Here is a 21390-nt window from a genome sequence, read left to right on the forward strand (position 1 = left end):
CTTCCAAAGATGCTCCCTCACCTGCTGAGTTATTCCAGCATTTTCCGTTTTTATTACAGATTTGTGGAGTGAATTGGCAGCTGAATCTAAAGGACATGACCATCAGTTGGGGAAGTGGGATAAAAGTAGAAAGGTGGTATGTTCTAGGTACGTTTGTGGTGCTTGGCAAAATTACAGCAATGAAATAAGGAAATGGTTATGAATGAGAAGCAGGATAATCTAGGAGTGGCGATGAGCAGGTATAAATAGACAACTGTTTTGGTGAAAAGGTCTAAATGACCAATGGCTGTGAAGACAGGGATGCCAGAGTACAGGGGTAATCGTAGGAGATATGGGCCAAACGCAGGCAGATAAGACTAGTGTAGATGGGCATGCTGAAGTGGCAGTGTGGGTTTGGGCCGAAGGGCCTGTTTCCATGCTGTATGATGATGGCCCTTGTCCTCCTTCCAAAGATGCTCCCTCACCTGCTGAGTTATTCCAGCATTTTCCGTTTTTATTACAGATTTGTGGAGTGAATTGGCAGCTGAATCTAAAGGACATGACCATCAATGTTGGGGAAGTGGGATAAAAGTAGAAAGGTGGAATGTTCTAGGTACGTTTGTGGTGCTTGGCAAAATTACAGCAATGAAATAAGGAAATGGCTATGAATGAGAAGCAGGATAATCTAGGAGTGGCGGTGAGCAGGTATAAATAGACAACTGTTTTGGTGAAAAGGTCTAAATGACAAAGTTGAAGACAGTATGGCTGTATTGGAGATCTTGCCAGAGTACAGGGGATTAAATCGGAGACTTGGATATAAAATCTGATAGAGGCTGGCGATTCAATGGTTCTTTATTTGTCACATGTACCAAAGTACAGTGAAATTCATTTTTGTATGCAGTTCAATACAAGTATCACTATACATAAGCACTTAGATACCTCAGATAAGCATCGTAGATACAGTACAAGTGTATAGTTGGATGCCTTTTCAATGTGTAGGTGGGGGGGGGGGGGGGGGGGGGGGGGGGAAACGGGACTTTTTAGGGTGGCATGGTGGCGTAGTGGTAGAGCTACTGCCTTACAGCACCAGAGACCCAGGTTCGATTCCTGACTACGGGTAGTTGTCCATACGAAGTTTGTACCTTCTCCCCGTGACTTGCATGGGTTTTCCCCGAGATCTTCGGTTTCCTCCCAATGACGTACTGGTTTGTAGGTTAATTGGCTTGGTGTAAATGCAAATTGTCCCTAGTGTGTGTATTGTAGTATTAATGCGAGGGGATCGCTGATCGGTGCGGATTCTGTGGGCCGAAGGGCCTGTTTCCGTGCCCTATCTCTAAACTAAACTAAATCTGTCATTAGAATATCATTGGAGAGGCAATGCATTAGCTGGAAAACAAAGCCGATTGAATCCTTGTCTGTAGATGATGCCACCAAAGAGCAGGATACAGCACAAGAGCAGAAAGCCAACAAAACATCCTTGAAGTGTGCTGATAGTGGTTGTGCAGACTGGAAGAAAACCATTGCTGTGGCCATGATCACACACAGTTATCAATGATAGTCCCCCAAAACTGCAGAGGTTAAATTTGAAAAAGGAGGACTGATCAGTTGCAGCTCAAACATAAGAAGGCCATAAGTGAGTTTAAGGTCATTGTTACGCTGCAGAAATGTGGTTTAAGGATTTTGAACCCGGATATTTAAGAAAGAAAGGAACAGATTTCAGTAGAAACAACCCAGTCAAGAAATTTGTTAGATATATGGCTCAGCAGAGGGCAATGGTGGATCCACTGAGAGGTAGAAACATAGAAAATAGGTGCAGGAGTAGGCCATTCGGCCCTTCGAGCCTGCACCGCCATTCAATATGATCATGGCTGATCATCCAACTCGGTATCCTGTACCTGCCTTCTCTCCATACCGCCTGATCCCTTTAGCCACAAGGGCCACATCGAACTCCCTCTTAAATATAGCCAATGAACTGGCCTCAACTACCTTCTGTGGCAGAGAATTCCAGAGATTCACCACTCTCTGTGTGAAAAATGTTTTTCACGTCTCGGTCCTAAAGGACTTCCCCTTTATCCTCATAGAAAGACAATACCTAAAGTAGCAATGTCTAGATGATCAGGTAGTCAGAAAAGTTATGAAACTGGTGAAAGCTTTCAACCTCAATTAGAAAATCTATCTGCTCCTCACCAGGCTCAACCCTGATTACGTTTGAAGGTAAACAAGGTATTCAGAACCAGGGAGGCCGTGAACATTGGCACTATGGCTCCTATTGCCGCTCTGCATTTCGACCCGAAACATCACCCATTCCTTTTCTCCAGAGATGCTGTCTAACCTGCTGAGTTACTCGGGCTTTTTGTGTCCATCTTTGGTTTAAACCGGCATCTGCAGTTCCTTCCTACACAAGGTTCACCACAATTCAGATCAGTGCAGCTCATTGGTTTCTATATTCATTCCCTTCCCAAAAGCACACAGTAGATGATGCGTGTACATCTATGTGCTATGCAGACAAAATGTGTAGGAAGGAAATACAGATGCTGGTTTACACCGAAGACAGACACAAAATGCTGGGGAAACTCCGTTTAGAGCAAAGATCATAGAGCAGAGTTTAGAGGGCATTTAGCAGAGTCAAATCTAATCTCACCTGATATCAGAATCATTTTCAGGCACATATTTGAAATAGATAAAAAGCAAGAACCATTGACAAACATTCACACCCTTATCTAGCAAGGGTGATGATATTGGATTGTTAATGAAAACATTCTCAATCTTACCTCCTCTGGGACTATGATCAAGGGATACACATCTTCTGAGAGGAAGTTAAAGATACACCACACTTTGAAGGCATCGTCATCACTGATCAATAAGGTGTTGCAGTTCAGATTTTTCTTAACAGATAGAGTCCAGCACATTCTGTTAAAGTCACATTTATCAAAGCTGTTGGGTTGAACCTTGGGTGGGCAAGGATGAAATTGGAAAAAAGAGTCAGGAGAATAACAGCATAAAAGAGGAAAAATAATCATTAGCTACATTGCTTAGAAATTCTGATACTTCGAGGGTCTCTAATACAGTAATATTATGGACTACTATTACCATCAATACTCACCAAGAATAAGCACAAGATTCATTGCAGAAACCATATACTCATTGGCTGAGATTAAATGAAAATGATTGGTGTGCCGATTTTATTTGTCCAGCTAATTAAAATTTCAAACTGTATAACCAAAACATCAAGCTTCCTCAGATTCAAGGGCATTCATCCAACCACACCCTGCCACAATACACTTTGGCCTAACTGAAAAACAAGTAATTTATTTCAAAGAATAAGGATAAAGAATTTACTCCCAGCAATTTCAAATCATACCACAACCATTTTCAAGTACAGGAGAAAACATTTCTTCCTCTTATGAAATTCTCAGTGTAATCATACCGAGTGCAGTAGCTCACAAGTGGTTAACTTTGATCTCTCCAAATTCATTCATACCCAAGACTGCAATTTATAATCGATTCATTCTCATTATTTTTCAAGATCTATTGTGCCAATACATTGAATACATTCAGTTCTTGGGTTAATCAGGTTGATCAGCTGTCACAAGAACCATAAATGACTTATCTAACTGCAAGTAACCTTTGCCTTCCCTATCTCCATTCCTCCCCCTTCCCAGTTCTCCAATTAGTCTGGCTCTGTTTATCTCTGTTTGCTTTATTGCTACCTTCTCCGAGCTAACAATTCTACATTTTTCTTGATCTCCATCTCCTTTGTCTCATTTTCACACCTTACATTTCCTTATCTCTGTATCTCCCTCTCCCTTGATTCAGTCTGAAGAAAGACCCGACCCGAAACATTTCCCATTCCTTCTATCCAGAGATGCTGCCTGTCTCAATAAGTTACTCCAGCATTTTGTGTCTATCTTTGGTATAAACCAGCATCTACAGTTCCTTCCTACAACATAAATGGTCAGAGTTCTCTCTGGCATACTATCCAACACTTTCATATTCCATTTCCCCTCCCCCATGAAAAGTTCAAGATAAACATTCATATAAGTTTCAATGATCCTCATTTTTGTATTCAATTGTAATGCCCATTAAATTACATAGTCTTGGCAAACCCAACCTACTCTGCAAGATACAAAGTATTCTGGTGGAGCAAGAGTAGTAAAGGAATATGCAAGTTCATCTGATGCTTATGATAATTATATTTGCACAAAAACAAAAAAATGACATTTTAAAATGATCTCCGATTGACTGTGGAAATGATTGACTGTGTTATCCAAAAATTGACTGCCATATTTCCCTACATTACCTCAAAATGCACCGTGGCACATTTTTAAAATAATGAAAAATGTAATATAATAACGTCAATTTCTTTGATTCAAGTAAGATCAGGTGGATTAGGAAAGGAATTCTGATTTAGAAGGTGCATTGTAGAATGCAAGTGGACCAATGTACTTTTGGCTTAAATGACCTTCCAAAAACCACCAAACAAAGAGTTTTGCAACATTGTGGGTATGCTTTAAATCTGGGTTCACCAGTTCACATTGTATTGTATTGTATTGTATTGTATTCAAATTTATTGTCATTATCTCAATTTGAGACAACGAAATGAATTTCCCTTACAGGCAGTATCATAAAAAAAATCATAAATAAATAAATAAATAAATAATAAATAATAAAACATATTAAAAATCAAATTGAAATTGAATTAAAAAAAAGACAAACACAGAAAGTCCATGACACAACATAACATAAATGGCACCAAGGTGAGGATGGCACCATAGTCCAGCCTGCCTCCCTTCCGTGTTCATCCATGGTCGGGGCCTTCCGAGCACCTGCTGTCGCCGCCCCGGGTGGCCCGATGTTCAGGCCCTCACGCCGGGCTGGTGGAACACCGACGCCGAACCCCGACGGTGAGCATCCTCCTCCTCAGTGGCCCAGACCTCCCGATCAGCCGCCTCCCGCTGCCAGAGTCTGCAGCTCCTGAGTCCGCAGGACATACCACCATAGCAGATGGGAATTTTAAAATGCTTAACTGAATAAACTTGACAGCACAGCTAGTATCATAAAACAACCATATCAACCCTCATCTGCTTCGGGGAAGGAAATCTGACATTCTCAACCAATTGGCTTGATCTGTGACTCCAGCACCACAGCAGTGGTTGATCCTTAACTGCCCCCCTGAATTGACCCAGCTAGTCATTGTGTTCAAGGGAATTAGGACATAGGGAAAAAAACCAGAACTCGCACAGCGACACCCATGTACCAGGAAAGAATAAAGAATGGTTCTTTCTCTAAGGTAGCTCAATTTACATTTGAACAAACATAACCAAAGGTTTTGAAAAGATCATCACATCCATCTTGTTTGCTTATCCAGATAACAGTACCAAGCTTTCAATGCTGTTAATCCACTCCCTATCCTATTTATTCCCTCGAAAACTTTGATCCTCCCAAGTAAATAAACCCAATTATGTATCAATAAAACTAAGATTTGGACTCATCTGGCTTCTCTCTCTGTACCTTTCCAACCACTAATTGTGTGGTTATTAATGAACATTACCAAGGTCATTGCTTTCATTGTTATTCTCTTCACTCAATCAACTCAAAGAATAACTTCTTACAGTCATTATTGTCTTAAAACCAGTCTTCTACTCTAAATTATTATTTCCTGCAATAACAAAACTCTAACTCCTTCTTCTCAGAGCTATTTTTGTAAAGATTAGTTATGATACATATTTTGCCCTGATCGTTACAATTTTTGTTGTGTCCAATGGCATTGATGATGGCCTTTCAATCAGGATTCTCTTCTTTTTTTTTAATAACTCAAAATACTATTTAATCTCAAAAAGTTCTGTCATTTCAGATAAAGACCAGTGTTGCATAGCGAACTATAGCATTTTGTGTGGAACTGCAATGAATAACATCTTTACATTTTGTGAAGGCTAACTGCTGTTCCAATTTTTAAATGCACTCAAATTCTTGGTGCATAAAGCATGTGATAGAAACTTTGGACAAATTATTCTGCTTTTGAAGCAGTTCAGAAAATTGGAAAAAATATATAGGGATGTCAGCTTAAAAGATTATTCTATCTTGTATTTTCTTGAGATCAAGGAATTTGGTTTATTCAGTGTTATTAGATTTTAAAAAGTAGAGTTCCTACATTGTGTAGTTTTGTTTGTTTAAAATATAAACTAGTCCTTTTTGCTTGAGCAAATGCAAACGACTTATTTATCTCAGAAAGCAATAAACTGCCTATTCTTTAACAATGCATCAGTTGTTAGGAGAAGGCAATTATGGACAAATGCCCAGACCAACAGTTTCAGCTGGGTGTGTGGAAGAAAAGGAAAAATGCGTTTCCTGAGGTTTACAGAAAAGTACAAAAATATTCTTGTCGTCATTGCAAAATCACAAAGTAAAAAGAAACATACAGAATTTTAAAAAATAGATCAAGGAGATGGGAACAGGATGAATAGGTTGCACAATCTACAAATATCTGCATGCATTCACTTTGTTCTAATTGTGCATTTTCAATTGAGAGAATAAAACAGGAAGAAAAAGATTCCCATTTACCAAATCTGTTTTGTCAGATTTATTTTAAAAAGGCAAGATTAGGTTGATATTGAAACAAAAAAATGGTTCTCTTCAAATGTTGTCATTTGGCATCAATATAATAAAAACAAATCTGAAGAAAGGTCTTAGATCTGAAACCTTAACGGTTTCACTTTCCACGAATGCTCTCTGACCTGCCGAATCAGGATGTTCAGTAGCATTTTACAGTTAAGTATTTTTGAAGTGCAAACATGGCCTGAATGAAGGGAAATACAGCTGTGCTCAGCAAGGTCTCAATGATATATTGTACTGTTAACTCATAATACCCTGACTTATTTCTTTTTAAAAATCGTGCGTCAGGTTCCCTTACGTCCATCTGAGCAGACAGATAAGGTCTCAGTTTAAAGTCTCACATGAAAGACCACACTCTGACAGTGCACCACTCCCTTGCTACTGCAGGATGTGCCAGACTGGCTGTTGTACTCTGTAGTGAGACTTGAACTCTCAACATTCTGCCATAAGGAGACAATGCCACCAACTGTGCCATGTAAAAGTATTCACACTAATTAGGTTCTTGGATCCCATTACTTATAATACTTTTAGTGTGTCTTCTGCTGTGAAGACATTACAAAAAATGTTTATTGCACCACTTTGTATTCCTCTCATCCTTTCTTGTCTGCAGGGACCCATTTCTGACTTGCCACTCGTACTTTTCTCATACAGTTGGAACCATTTCTTTATTATTTTTTCCCTTTACATTCACACTCCATAGTCTCCCTCTGCAGAGTTTGTGAAAGTGTTTTGCTGTGTTTCTAAAATCTTCCCCATCATTAGGTCATAAGTAACAGGAGCAGAATTAGGCCATCAAGTCTATTCCGCCGTTCAATCATGGCTGATCTGTCTCTCCCTCCTAACACCTTGTCCCCCATAATCCCTGACAATCATCGGGTTTACAAGTTCAGAAGTTATAGGAGAAGAATTAGGCCATTTGGCCCATCGAGTCTACTCTGCCATTCACATGGCTGATCTCTGCCTCCTAATCCCATTTTCCTACCTTCTCTCCATAACCCTTGGCACCCGTTCTAATCAAGAATTCTAATCAAAAACCTGTGCGGACCAACTGGCTGGAGTTTTTACGGACATTTTCAACCTCACTTCTGAAGTCTGAGGTTCCCACCTGCTTTAAAAGGGCATCGATAATACCGGTGCCCAAGAAGAGCAAGGTGACATGCCTTAATGACTATCGACCAGTGGCACTAACGGTGATGATGTGCTTTGAGAGGGTGGACCCACTGCAGTTCGCTTACCGCCACAACAGATCAATGGTGGATGCGAACTCACTGGCACTCCATTCTCCTCTGGACCACTTGGACAACAAAAATTCATATGTTAGGTTGTTATTCATTGACTACAGCTCGGCATTTAATACCATCATCCCCACTAAGCTGGTTACCAAGCTCTCAGATCTGGGTCTCTGCGCATCCCTCTGCAATTGGCCCCTCGACTTCCTCATTCACAGACCACAGTCTGTCCGTATTGGTGGAAATCCTCGATAACAATCAACACGGGAGCACCTCAAGGCTGCGTGCTCAGCCCCCTGCTGTACTCACTCTATATTCATGACTGCATAGCCGAACATAGTGCGAACTCCATCATCAAGTTCGCCGACGACACCACTGTTGTGGGACGTATCACTGATGGGGACGAGTCAGAAAATAGAATTGAGATTGACCAAATGGTGCCAGCACAATAACCTGGCTCTCAACACCAGCAAAACCAAGGAACTGATTGTGGACTTCGGAAAGGGTAGGATGGGGACCCACGGTCCCGTTTATATTAACGGGTCGATGGTGGAACGGGTCAAGAACTTCAAATACATATTTCCAAAGATCTCTCCTGGTCCCAGAACACTGATGTAATCATAAAGAAAGCACATCAGCGCCTCTACTTCCTGAGAAGAATACAGAGAGTCGTTATGTCAAGGAGGACACTCTCGAACTTTTACAGTGCACAGTAGAGAGCATGCTGACCGGTTGCATCGTGGCTTGGTTCGGCAACCTGAGCGTCCAGGAGCTGAAAAGGCTGCAAAAAGTTGTAAACACTGCCCAGTCGATCATTGACTGTGACCTCCCTACCATCACGGGGATCTATAGCAGTCGCTGCCTCAAAAAGGCTGCCAGCATCATCAAGGACCCACACCATCCTGGCCACACACTCATCTCTCCGCTGCCATCAGGTAGAAGGTACAGGAGCCCGAAATCTGCAACATCCAGGTTCAGGAACAGCTACTTCCCCACAGCCATCAGACTAGTAAACCCAACTTCAAACAAACTCTGAACTATAACTTGTAAAGATTACTTGTAATGTATATATTAACAAGTAATCTTATATATATTATAAGAATGTATATTGTAATATATATATATATTACAAGTAATCTTTACAAATCAGAAATATTTTGCAGCATAGTATCAAAATAAATAATTGTTATCAAAAGGATTTAATTTCAATGCAAGATCTGCTTTTCCATTAGATTCCATAAATGTTATCTTATATTACATGCATGTAAAACATAATAAAGTTTAACAGTTAGGTTTTTATGCATGAATTCATGAAACAAAATACCTTATCCAAGATAAACCTGTTCAAATATGGCATGTATCCCTGGTTGGATACTGGTCCTTCATCATCATCCTTGAAATGGTTTTCCAGAGCCACTGGATTGTGAGGCACTTGCAAAACTGTGCACAGACTGTGTGAGAGAACCTGTTCCAAACAGAAAAAGTGTGTTTAGGAGCTTTATTTCCCCCATGTAACAAAAAGGCAGAAAGCAAATAATCTCTAATTCTCAGAAAGCAAATCTAACTTGGTTAATGACATCAGCTTTTAGAGATGTTAATTTGTATAAAGAATAATTCCTATAATCTAATACAGCCCCCTTCATAACCTCAGCATCATATTAGTTTTTTTCCACAGAACACTTTAAATTGCCATATTGGTAAATCAGAAAAACATATCCTCAGTCAGAGAGCAGTTGGATATCCTCAGTCAGAGAACATTAAGGAGAATGTGCTTGGTTATTTGTGCTAAGTAGTAAATATAATGACAGTTGATTTGATGAAAGGAGAAGACGAACAGAGGTGGGAGACGGAAGGAGGAGGGGTGGGGGGGGGGGGGGGGTTTGTTTTGAAAGCGCAGTTGGCAAGCAGCGGCAAGCAGTCAGGGCGGGGGGGGGGGGGGCGGGAGGAAGAGGAGATGGAGCCACTGTCGCCGCCGCTGCCTCCGCTGCTGTCCGGGGCCCGTCATTCGCTCCGACCCTCCGTCACGCCACACTTAGCATCTTTCCCACGCATTACAGCGGTCACCAACACAAAACGTCACGTTCCTTTTCTCCAGCGATGCTGCCTGACCCGCTGAGTTACTTCAGTTTTTTGTGTCTATCTTCGGTATAAACCAGTATCTGCAGTGCCAAGCCGGGCAAAATGACTCGGCGTTTAGGTTGCCCGTCGTCACTTTGGGTAGTCATTGGCACCCGGGCAACCGCTAATTTTGAGCCCTGTAAGTTACCCCAGTATTTTGTGTCTATCTTCAGTTTAAACCAGCGTCTGCAGTTCCTTACTACACACATCCATCCTACTGATTCAATTCCTTGAATTGACCACTCTTTACTCACAGTAGTTATGGTACGTTCAGACTGCTTGTCCACTTAGTCCTCCAGCTCTAGGGCTTGTAGCGATTTCATGCACATCATCAGACTTTAATTCATCTATTTCTTTCTGAAGAATCTAATATTTGAAAAGCTTTCCTGAACTTATCAATTTGTTTGTAAAGTAAGATTTAAGATTATTTTGTTCATCACAAAATACAAGCAGTAACTGTCCGACTCAACCAGCCAATGGTGGTGGTGTTGGATCTGAAACGAGTGGTCTACGATTTGAGAGACCACAACATATCAGCAAAGAGTCACACTGTCACCTCCACATCAATTTTTGAACTATTCAATCATATGTTCAGTCAGACATCTGATTAGAGATGTTCAAACATGGAGATGCATACTACACAAGTGCAGATTTGGGAGGTGAAGAGACTCTTTATGGATTTGAAAGGAAAGGGATGTTGGAATCAGGCCCACTGATCGCAACAAAAGCAGACACTAATTATTTTTAAATCAAGGATACTGATGGGAGATTTGTAAAAGGTATGGGTGAAAGGGCATCAATGTCCAAGGGAAGGACAGAGTTTTTAAACATCAGCTTGCATGGAAGCCAGAAAGGAAAGGTAAGGCTGGGCACTTCAATGAGAACAAGGGGTGCAGGGACATAATGCTTGGAGAGGGAAAGAAAATTTGAGACAAACTAGAGAAGAATAGGAAACAGGATTCAAAAAGAGTGGCTAGATTGGAATGCTTAGGGAACGAAAAGAAACAGCAGAGCCAGGTGAATCAAAGGAACAAAAAGGTGGACAAGCTCCTTATATGTTGTGGGAAATGTGCTTTACAGGGTTACAGGTTGGGGGGCAGCACTGAGGAAACAATGACGATGGAAGGAAATAATCCTTTTAGTGGCCGTGTTGGACGGTGTGGACAAGTTGGACTGAAGGGCCTGTTACCACGCCATATCACCCTATGATTCGGGAAGCAAACAGACTGGACAAGTGAACAGCAAGTGACTACTGAAACAAGGTAAGAAACAAGAGGAACAAATTCACTGGAATTTAGAAGGAAGAGAGGGGATCTTATAGAAACATATAACATTCTTAAGGGATTGAACAGACTAAAGCCAGGAAAAATGTTCCCAATGTTGGCTGAGTCCAGAACCAGAGGTCACAGTTTAAGAATAAGGGGTGGCCATTTAGGACTGAAATGAGGAAAAAATAAATTCACCCAGAAAGGTGAGAATCAGTGTAATTCTTTGCTACATAAGGCAGTGGAGGCCAATTCACTGGATGTTTTAAAGAGAGTTAGATTTAGCTCTTAGGGCTAATAGATTCAAGGGATATGGGGGAAAAAGCAAAAACGAGGTACTGATTTTGGACGATCAGCCATGACTATATTGAATGGTGGTGCTGGCTCGAAGGGCCGAATGGCCTACTGCACCTATATTCTATGTTTCTAAGAGATCAGGAACCTTGTGTCACAGTGTGAGAATAACAAGCTAGCCCGCAATGCCAGCAAGAATAAATAGTTGGGCGTTGACCTAAAAATCGACGGAGTGAACACAACCCATCATCAACAATGGTGCTTCTGTAGATATGGGTGTCAGTTTCAGGGTCCTGGGCATCCATATCAGCAGAAACCTAACCTGGTCCCTTCATAATGATGTGGTAATCAAGAAAGCGCATCAGCCTATTTAATTTCTTATGCGCCTAAGAAAATTCACCGTGTGCATGAGAGCTGCTGTAAAATGTATCATGGGATGCATCTCAGCCTGACATGGCAATTCCTCAACTGTTAAACCACCGGAACCTGCAGAATGTGGTGAACACAGACCAGACCATCAAGAGATTGTCACTTCCTTCCATCTTCACGGTGCATTGCATCAGGAAGGCTGCAACTATTGCCAAGGATGTCTGCTATTCCCTCTTCTCTCTTCTGGGAGAAGACACAGAGGCTCAAAAGCCCAGATGTCCAAACAGAAGAACGGCTGCCTACCCATTGTTTTCAGACTCAATAACCAGTCATCACTTTCTGATCCCCCTTCCTGCTGGTGCTGCCGTGTACTCTAACTAGCAACTCTCTCTGATTTGGTTATTGTGTTATTGCACTACGTCAGATTTCATTACAATCCTTGGACCATTTTGCTGTTTTGCATTCGTCAATGTATTCATTATATTTATATCTATCATTATCATGTATACTGCGTACTCTATGAACTTCATGCAAACAAGGAGATTATTTGCACCCCAATGTATAACAGTAAATTAATCTGAATCTACAAATGATTCAGCACTATATCGACTTCGGAAGATGGCAGAAAACTAAAAAAGAAAACAGGAAAAAGAATCCTGTTCCCCACCCATGCACAGCATGAATAAATATACTTGTGGCCTTGTGTTTATAAACAGCAACCATCCTGTTTAGAGCAACATAGTTTCACACCATGTTTTAATAGTACAGCTACAAGAGCATTTGTTTACCAAGTTTCAATAAAATGCCATCACCATTTCTACAAAATAGAATTTGCACACTCATGTAAAAATTTCCAAATAATTCTGAAAAAAGGAATAGCCAGCAGCAACTCAGCCCTGCCCTGCCATTCAATATGAACATGGCAGGTCTATGTGAGCCTCAACTCCTCGTCTGTCAGTTCCCCGTGACTCTCAATTCCTCAATCTTCGAAATATTTATCTTTCTCCCCTTAAACATATCTAATGATCTGGCCTCCACCTCCCTCAAAGAGCGTATTCCAAAAGTGTAATACCTCGGAAGAAATTTCTAACCATCTCAGTTGACATGACATGTCCATCATTTTGCAGCTAAGTCCCCTCATGCATGACTCCCATTTATGAAACCATCTCTACATCTACCTTGTCGAGTCAATTTAGGATCTTATATGTTTCAACATGGTAATCCCTCATTCTCACAAACTCCAAGGAGTACAGACCCAAACTGTCTAGCTTGCCTTGTCAGGACAGCCCTCCCATCCCAGGAACGAGGTGAATGTGTTATGTCTATCGTCAATACTACAATATCCTTTCTTAGCTAAGAGAACCGATACGGCACACAGTATTCTATTCTGGCCACACCAACACTCAGTACAACTGTAATAAAAACCTTCCTATTCATAAACTCAAACACCTTTGCAACAAAGGAAAATATGCAGTTTGCTGTCTTAACAACTCAAACCTGCTTAGTAGCTTTTCAGATCCTTCCAAACTTCATTCGTTTTCAGTTTCTCTCTATTTGGATAACAATCTACCTTTATATTTATTTTACTGAAGTGCATGTCCTCATAAAATGTCCTACATTAAATTCCATTTGCCAGTCTTTTGCCTGCTCACTCAATCTATCTATATTCCATTGCAGAATCACAAAATCTGCATCACAACATGGCCTTCCATGTTTTATTTTTGCATCATCAGCAAACTTGGAAACCTTGCGCTTCATTTCTTTCTCCGGGTCATTAATGCAAAGCATAAACAATTGACGGCAAACAAGCAATCCCCGGGGTATTCTATTTCTTACTTCCCTCTGCCTGAAAAGGACACACTTATTCCACATGTTTAACATGGGATGGAAAATTTTCAATCTGTGTCACGCAATTTCTCTGATTACTTGGGTTCTTAATTAATGTATCGACCTCTGAAGTGACAACTTGTTAAAAGCCTTTGGAATTCTAAATACACTGCATCGCCATGTTTCCCTCTGTCAACTCTGCCTGTTATATATTTTAAGAACATAAAACATGTTGAGTAGGTTGGATTTTATTTAGCTTTCCGAAATGATGTTATTTCCTCTTTAATTAATGGCTCTAGAATCTTGCCAATCTTTGATGTTGCACTAACAAGCCTATAATTTGCCGTCTTTTTCTGCCTTCCTTCCTTTTTACAGAAGGGAATCACTTTGGAAGTTTTCCAATATTATGGTATCCTCCTGGAAATTAGCAAATTTTGAAAATGTTCAACCTATTTCTGCAGTCTCTTCCTTTAAAACCCTTGGCTTCAGGCCATCAAGTTCTGGCAATTTCTTCTCCCTTAGCCCTGAATGTGTCTAATGTTTCATCCCTTATAATTGGGATTTGTTTTACAAACCCCTGTTATTTGAAATTAGCCATCTACTATCTTCAGGATATTTGCAAATTCCCCCACAATGAAGACATGCAAAAAAACAGACAACATCTCTGCTATTTCGTTGTTCTTATTGATCATTTTCCAGCCTCGTTCTCTAGATGTCAAACACCTTTCTTAGATTCCGTCTTCCTGTGCATATTTTCATAGAAACATTTACTATTGTTTTTATATAGTGCACAACATCTCAATATCAATTTTCTCCCTACTTATAACCCTTTTCGTCTTTCGCTGTTGGATCCTAAAATCTTCAGTCCTCTGGCCTACCACCAGTCCTTGCCACTTTTTATGCACTACTTTTCAATTTAACATTATCCTGGACCTCCTTAGTAAACACAGATTATGCCTCTTTCTAACTGGGTGTTTGGAGTGTTGAGTGCTGAGTGTTATGGATCAGCTGTTTAAATATCTGCCACAAGAATTGCCCATTTAAGCTTAGTACTGGTACCATTTTAAATCTTGCCTTTCAAAGCCAGTATGAAGGAATTTGCAGAAAAGCTTTATTTAAACAAGTCTGTTTCAGTGATGCAAAATTCAGGAATCCCCTCAGTTGATGATAGTAGAATCTGAGAATATATATTAGTAATCATAAATAATGAAAGAAAACATTTCATATTCTAAAATCCTGATGCCCCCCCCCCCCCATGTGGTGATATATAATTCTTATCATTTAAAAAGTGAACTCCGTTTCAGCTGAAGAAGCTTAAAACGCCAATACCGTGGTTGTAATAACTACACAATAAAGACCTTTTTTACCCCAAAAAAATTATTTACTCAAAATAACATCTGAAACATAAACTACATATGATTACCTGATGGAAAATCCTAAAAAATAAAAATCGAAAATTTGGACCCAGACCTCAGTCGCGCTCAATTGCCCCCCTTAAAAATCAAATTACCCCCCTGTGGGGCGTACGCCCCACGTTGGGAACCACTGGTTTAGACCATAAGACAAAGGAACAGAATCAGGACATTCAATCTATTTTTCTCTCTCAACCCCATTCTCCTGCCTTCTCACGGTAACGTTTGACACTCTTGATAATTAAGAACCTATCAATCACCTGCATTACCAAGTGCCCTTTGCGTAAAAGACAACTATCATATCGTTATCTGTTAAAATTTCTACTGTCCATCTGCTCAACAGCATTCGCAGAATGGGTTAAAGATTACAAATTTATTTTCACAAGAGAGCATGATTTAAAGAAAAAGACTGCATCAGCAATCCTGCAGGGTAACAGGTATGAAGCAATGTACAATTCCCCTTCAAGCAAAATGCAGTATTGGAGGAACTCAGCAGGTTGAAATGTCAGTACCCAATATTTGTCACATCAAATTGCAGCTTCAAAACGTTTCCCAAAATTAGTTTCTTCATGGTATTTCACAATATCCTATTGCAAACTTTATCCAGTGTTTCCACACATTTTCATGACATTTCCAAATATGCATGAATTTATTCTAACATTTTTTAAAACTAATTATTTTCTTTCTATAACGTCCTTTCCCCCATGCTCATTCGTAATACATAATAATCCCATGCCCCTGTCGTTCCAGGTTGTTCTTGTCTTAGAGGGCGTGGATTTTAATGTCACAGTAGCCTAGGCAGGTAACTACAATTTGTAGATAGCACACTTGCAGCCACTGTGCACCAGTAGTTGATGGAATTGAATATTTAATTAGACTTAAGGTACACGGGCATCCACACTTGCTAATTTACAAGTGAGAAGAACACCACTAATGTAACAAAAATTCAAGAGATTTTATACATGCAGATCTGAATTATGGCTAGTCAATACAAAAGACAGTCCTTCGCAGCATAATTCCAAATGGAATTGTGTCATGAAACCTAAGACATTTATTAAACAATAGGCCAACATCCAACAAATCTGAGAGCTTTTGCAACAACGCAAAACCACAATCTTTGTCCATTTCTAAATCAATGTTGTACTTTATACTTAAAAGACTTCCATGTTTCCTGCATCTTATCAACCCCCTTTAGATTAAAAAACAATCAGTATATCTCGTAGCTTATTTTCTTCCAATGGAAATAATCCTAAATGATCAAGTTTCCTCTCGTCAACATGGCTTCCTACACTGGCACTGCGTTGGGGGATCAGTGCACTACGTCCTGGATACGGTGCACAGTTCTGGTCACCAAGGTATGAGAAGGATGTGTTAGTGCTGGAGAAGGTACAAATGAGATTCATCAGGATGTCGCCTGGAATGGAGCAGTTCAGTTATGACGAAAGACTGGAGAAGCTTGGTCCGTTCTCACTGGAGCAGAATAGTTCGAGAGGACACACAATTATGGTATCTAACATTATGAGAGGTAAACATAGGGTGTGAACTGCGGGAAATATTTCCCCATTTGAGTAGATTAAACTAGAGGACATAGGTGCAGCGCAAGAAGGAAGAGATTTAGACGGGATATGAGGGGACCTTCTTAATCCAGAGAACATTAAGTACCTGGAATGCACTGCCGAAAAGAATGGTTGAAACAGAGTTGCTGACAGTATTTGAGTAGTGTCCAGATGAGCACTTAAATCACTTATAGAAAGAAATGGACCCAGTACTGGGATTCATTCTGGATGCCCCTGGCATGGACAAAATGGGCCAAATGGTCTGTTCCCATATTGTACAAATTTATAATTCTACATTGCCCATCGTTTCAGAGTCGTTTAATAAAATTCCAAATCAACTTAGCAACCCAAATGCTCTCTCCTGAAGACATTTATTTTTGCACTCAATACCTCTATTTATAAACTAGTCAGTCTTGCCTTGTGCTTGGAGAATATCTAAGCAGCCCCTTTTATTTAAAAAAAAACTTTCATTTCATATTTGTATAGGAGTATAAACTTTATACTCCTATACTTAGAAATATGAGATGAAATTTAAACTGTATGCGTGCGCACTATTGCACTTTGTGAGGTCAAATACAAGAGGAAGTATACAATTAATGGCAGGATCCTAAGGAACACATAGCGGTATCCATAGCTCAATGAATGTGCCAGTACAAGTAGATAGAGTGGTAAAAAAAAAGTTTGACATGCTTGCTTTTGCTGGCGAGGGTACAGAGTATAAAAGTCAGGATGTTATGTTAGGCCACGTTGGGAGTATTATGTGCAGTTCTGATTGCCACATAATAGAAAAGGTGTGTATGCTTTGGAGAGGTTGCAGAAGAGGTTCACCAGTTATTGCCTGGATTAGAGAGTATTAACTATAAGGTTGGAAAAACATGGATTATTCTCTCTGAAGAGGGATGGCAGAGGGGCGACCTGATTGAAGTATAAGATTACAAGAAGCACAGACAGGCTAGATAGTCAGTTTTTGCCAAGCTGGAACTGTAAAATGAGGACCAAGCTACACAGGAAATGGGGATATATAATAGGAGGTTTTGAGGCTAGTTTTTTTATAAATACAGAGAGAGTTATAAGCATGGAACACGCTGCCTGGAGAAATGGTGAAAATAGATATGACACAGCAACATTTAAGAGGCATTTAGGCAGATGGTTGAACAGGCAAGGAATTGAGGGATGAAGACCATGTGCAGGCAGGGGTGCAGTTTAAATTGGTATCATAGTCAGCACAGACATCATGGACCAAAGGACCTCTTCGAGTGCTGTATTACTTCATGTTCAAAATTATTAACAGGGCAATGCAAATGGAACAGCAAATCAATTCTGCATGTAGTAATAGTTTGCAAAATTGCATACGCCAACACCAGCTGTTTATTGGAGACTGAACTTCAAGTACAGGATAATGAGTAGATCATTCAATCGTTCAAAAAGATAACAGGCAATCTTCCTTTCATTTTCATATCAAAGACAATGTTTTTTTTTCCATTTTAAAGAATCCCTTAATGTAATTGTTCATAGTGATTCCTCTGGTAACCTTTACACATGATGATACTTTTCATCACTAAAGAAATCAACTAATTCATCGAAATAAAGAAAATACGAGTGGTAGTTATCTTTTGTTGCTGGATGCGGGATGGTTACAACTATTAAACAACCAAACACGGTTCCACAAACATGCACACCAGCGCCTCTACTTCCTCAGAAGATGAAAAAAGTTTGACATATCGTCAATAACTCCCACCAACTTCCAAAGATGCACTGCAGAAAGTATACTACTGGGATGCATCACAGCATGGCTTGGCCAACAGCATTGCCCAAAACCACAAGAAATTGCAAAGTATTGTGGATGTAGGCCAGTCCACCACACAAACCAGTCTCCACACATTCATCTGCACTTCACACTACCTTGAGAAAACACCCAGCATAATCACAGACCTTTTTCACACAATTATTTCCTCTTCTCCCCCCTCCCTTCAAAGATAAAAGCTTGGAAGCTCACACCACCAGATTCAGGAATAGCTTCTTTCTCACTGTTATCAAACTACTGAAAGGTCCTTCCATTAACGAGTGTCATCTCAAACTTCCAATTTACTTCATCACAGACCGGGGACTTTCTCCCCGTCACCGTAATGCTATGTATAGTATGATTTTATTTGACAAGACAACACGGAAACTAAATATTTACACTGTATCTCGGTACACGCAACAGCAATTAACCAATACAAATACCCGGATAATGGAGGTATAGTGGAATTACATTTCATCATCGTCAGAAGTGCTCTAGAATGTAGGTCAAGGCAAAAGCAGATCAAGTTATGTTTATTGTCACATGGACATGTACAGTTAGATACAGGTACAAAGAAAATCATGCTTGCAGCAGCATCAAACTCACATGCACTCAGACAATATGAAAACATAAATAATATGTTAATTCTACAATTTCTACAAGACAGTGAAAAGTTAAAAAAACAAGGCATTAGTGCAAAACACAATAGAAATGCATTGCGGAATGGATGGAAAATCTTGCAAGACTTCCTCAAAAAGGGTTGGATTTCCTGTGGAGGCATGATTGGGAAATTACAACCAAAATTATAACTATTCATGTGACCATATGCCAAATTTATTTTCAACTAGACTGGGAAAGAACTGCAGATGCTGGCTTAAACCAAAGATAAACACAAAAAGCTGGAGTAATTCAACGGGCCAGGCAGCATCTCTAGAGAAAAGGAATAGATGGCGTTTTGTGTCAAGACCCTTCTTCAGACAGGGGGTTAGAAACATAGAAACTTTGAAAATAGGTGCAGGAAGAGGCCATTTGGCCCTTCGAGCCTGCACAGCCATTCATTGTGATCATGGCTGATCATCCACAATCAGTAACCCATGCCTGCATTCTCCCCATATCCCTTGATTCCGCTAGCCCCAAGAGTTCTATCTAACTCTCTTTTAAATTCATCCAGTGAATTGGCCTCCACTGCCTTCTGTGGCAGAGAATTCCACAAATTCACAATTCTCTGGGTGAAAACGTTTTTTTCTCATCACAGTTTTAAATGGCCTCCCCTTTATTCTTAGACTGTGCCCCCTGGATCTGGACTTCCCCCAACATTGGGAAATGTTTTCCTGCATCTAGCTTGTCCAGTCCTTTTATAATTTTATACGTTTCTATAAGATACCCTCTCATCCTTCTAAATTCCAGTGAATACAAGCCCAGTCTTTCCAATCTTTCCTCATATGACAGTCTCGCCACCCCGGGATTAACCACGTGAATTGGTGACGTTTCGGGTCGAGACCCTTCTTCAGACATTACTCCAGCATTTTATGTCTAAAAAACAGCTTCTACCATAGAGCTGTGACACTACTGAACTCTATCCCCCTCCCACACTGATTTCCCCCCCCTCTCTCTCACACACTCGCCCATACTCCTATATGTTTATAGTCTAATTTTTTTAATAGTTCTTTTTTAAACGTATTTTATACTCATATTCATGTGCAGCTGGAGGACTGCTCCAACAAAATTTCGTTGTCTTGTACAATGACAATAAAGATTATTATTATTATTTATTATTTCACAGAACAGTTTTATGTTGTTTGCCAAGGCCTGCTGGATCTCCCATCTGCTAAGCATTTTAACTCCCCTTTCCATAACTACCTTGCTGTCCTCAGTCTCCTCCATTGCTGAAATGAGGCCACACTGGAAGAACAAAACCTTATATTCCGCTTGGTAGTTTACAACCCAACGGTATGAACATTGAATTCGTTAATTTCAAGTGATACACTTCCACCGTATCCCCCACCCCACCACCCTTGCCGATTTACAATCAACAGAAAGATCTAACCAGTGGGAATGCAGGAGATTCATTGTGTGTGCTTGCTAGAAGGTAGTGTAAATATAGTGGCCCAAATGTACTAAGAGATGAGAATCGGTAGGTGTGTAAAGGAGCAAAGATGTTCTACAATGGCACTTAACCTCCCTGTTGCTTTACGACATGTATTATTATTTACACCTGATGACAGAAGTACCAATTCATAGGAACTTGCGCTCCAACAAGCAATCGCGCCTTACGATTTATCCAAAGTTTTTCCAAGCCCCCTATCGCTAAATTCAAAGTATCTAGCAGCGCACACACGAACTGTTGATTCCAGAAATCTCAAATAAAAGTAATTATTTGAACAACTCGGGAGGTAGTTGCCAGAGATATCCTAACCTAAAATCACTGTAGAACACCGCCCATAAAGAAAATTGACCGGGTTTTCATGGCACCCGGTACTCCCAGAACGCCGCGGTCAATCAAAAAAGTTACAGAAAGAACCCCAATAGGTGAAGTGTTAAACATTAGTTCCCGCATTCGATCTCGGATCGCCCTGAAAATGTATATTTTCACCAAGTGAAATAATTGAACAATCCGTTTTAGAATTCGTATTATTTTTAGTTACGGATCCCCTTTATCCCAAGTTCCCAGCGGCAGGGTGACTGCAGGTGGAGTTAAAGTAGTCAGAGTGCAACTGTTAAAGTCACACAACACAACTGAACAGAAAGAGTCGCGAATGTACCTTGAGTTGAGACTTGGACACTTTGCCGCATTTGTCGACATCCAGGGCCGTGAATGCATGCCAGATGGCTTTCAGCAACTCCTCCCGAAGCGCCATCGCTGCCTCTGGTTAGTGGGGTTCTCTCCTGGAGCCCGGACCGGCCTCTTCCGCACGTCGGCCGGAGGGAGGGAGGGAGGGAGGCGAG

The 21390-nt window shown here is 40.5% G+C and overlaps 1 protein-coding gene across 1 annotated transcript in view; it reads right to left on the reverse strand.

Annotated features, from left to right (window-relative positions):
* swap70b (switching B cell complex subunit SWAP70b) overlaps window positions 1–21390 on the reverse strand; it is an 81862-nt gene extending 60472 nt beyond the window's left edge. Inside the window, exons 1-3 of the mRNA XM_055649467.1 lie at window positions 21207–21390; window positions 9145–9285; window positions 2751–2927 (exon numbers count right to left, since the gene is read on the reverse strand). Coding sequence (XP_055505442.1) covers window positions 2751–2927; window positions 9145–9285; window positions 21207–21302 — 414 coding nt within the window. The 5' untranslated portion in view covers window positions 21303–21390. The remainder of the gene's footprint in view (window positions 1–2750; window positions 2928–9144; window positions 9286–21206) is intronic.

Source organism: Leucoraja erinacea, chromosome 18, assembly GCF_028641065.1.
Source record: "Leucoraja erinacea ecotype New England chromosome 18, Leri_hhj_1, whole genome shotgun sequence".
Taxonomy (NCBI): Eukaryota; Metazoa; Chordata; class Chondrichthyes; order Rajiformes; family Rajidae; genus Leucoraja; species Leucoraja erinaceus.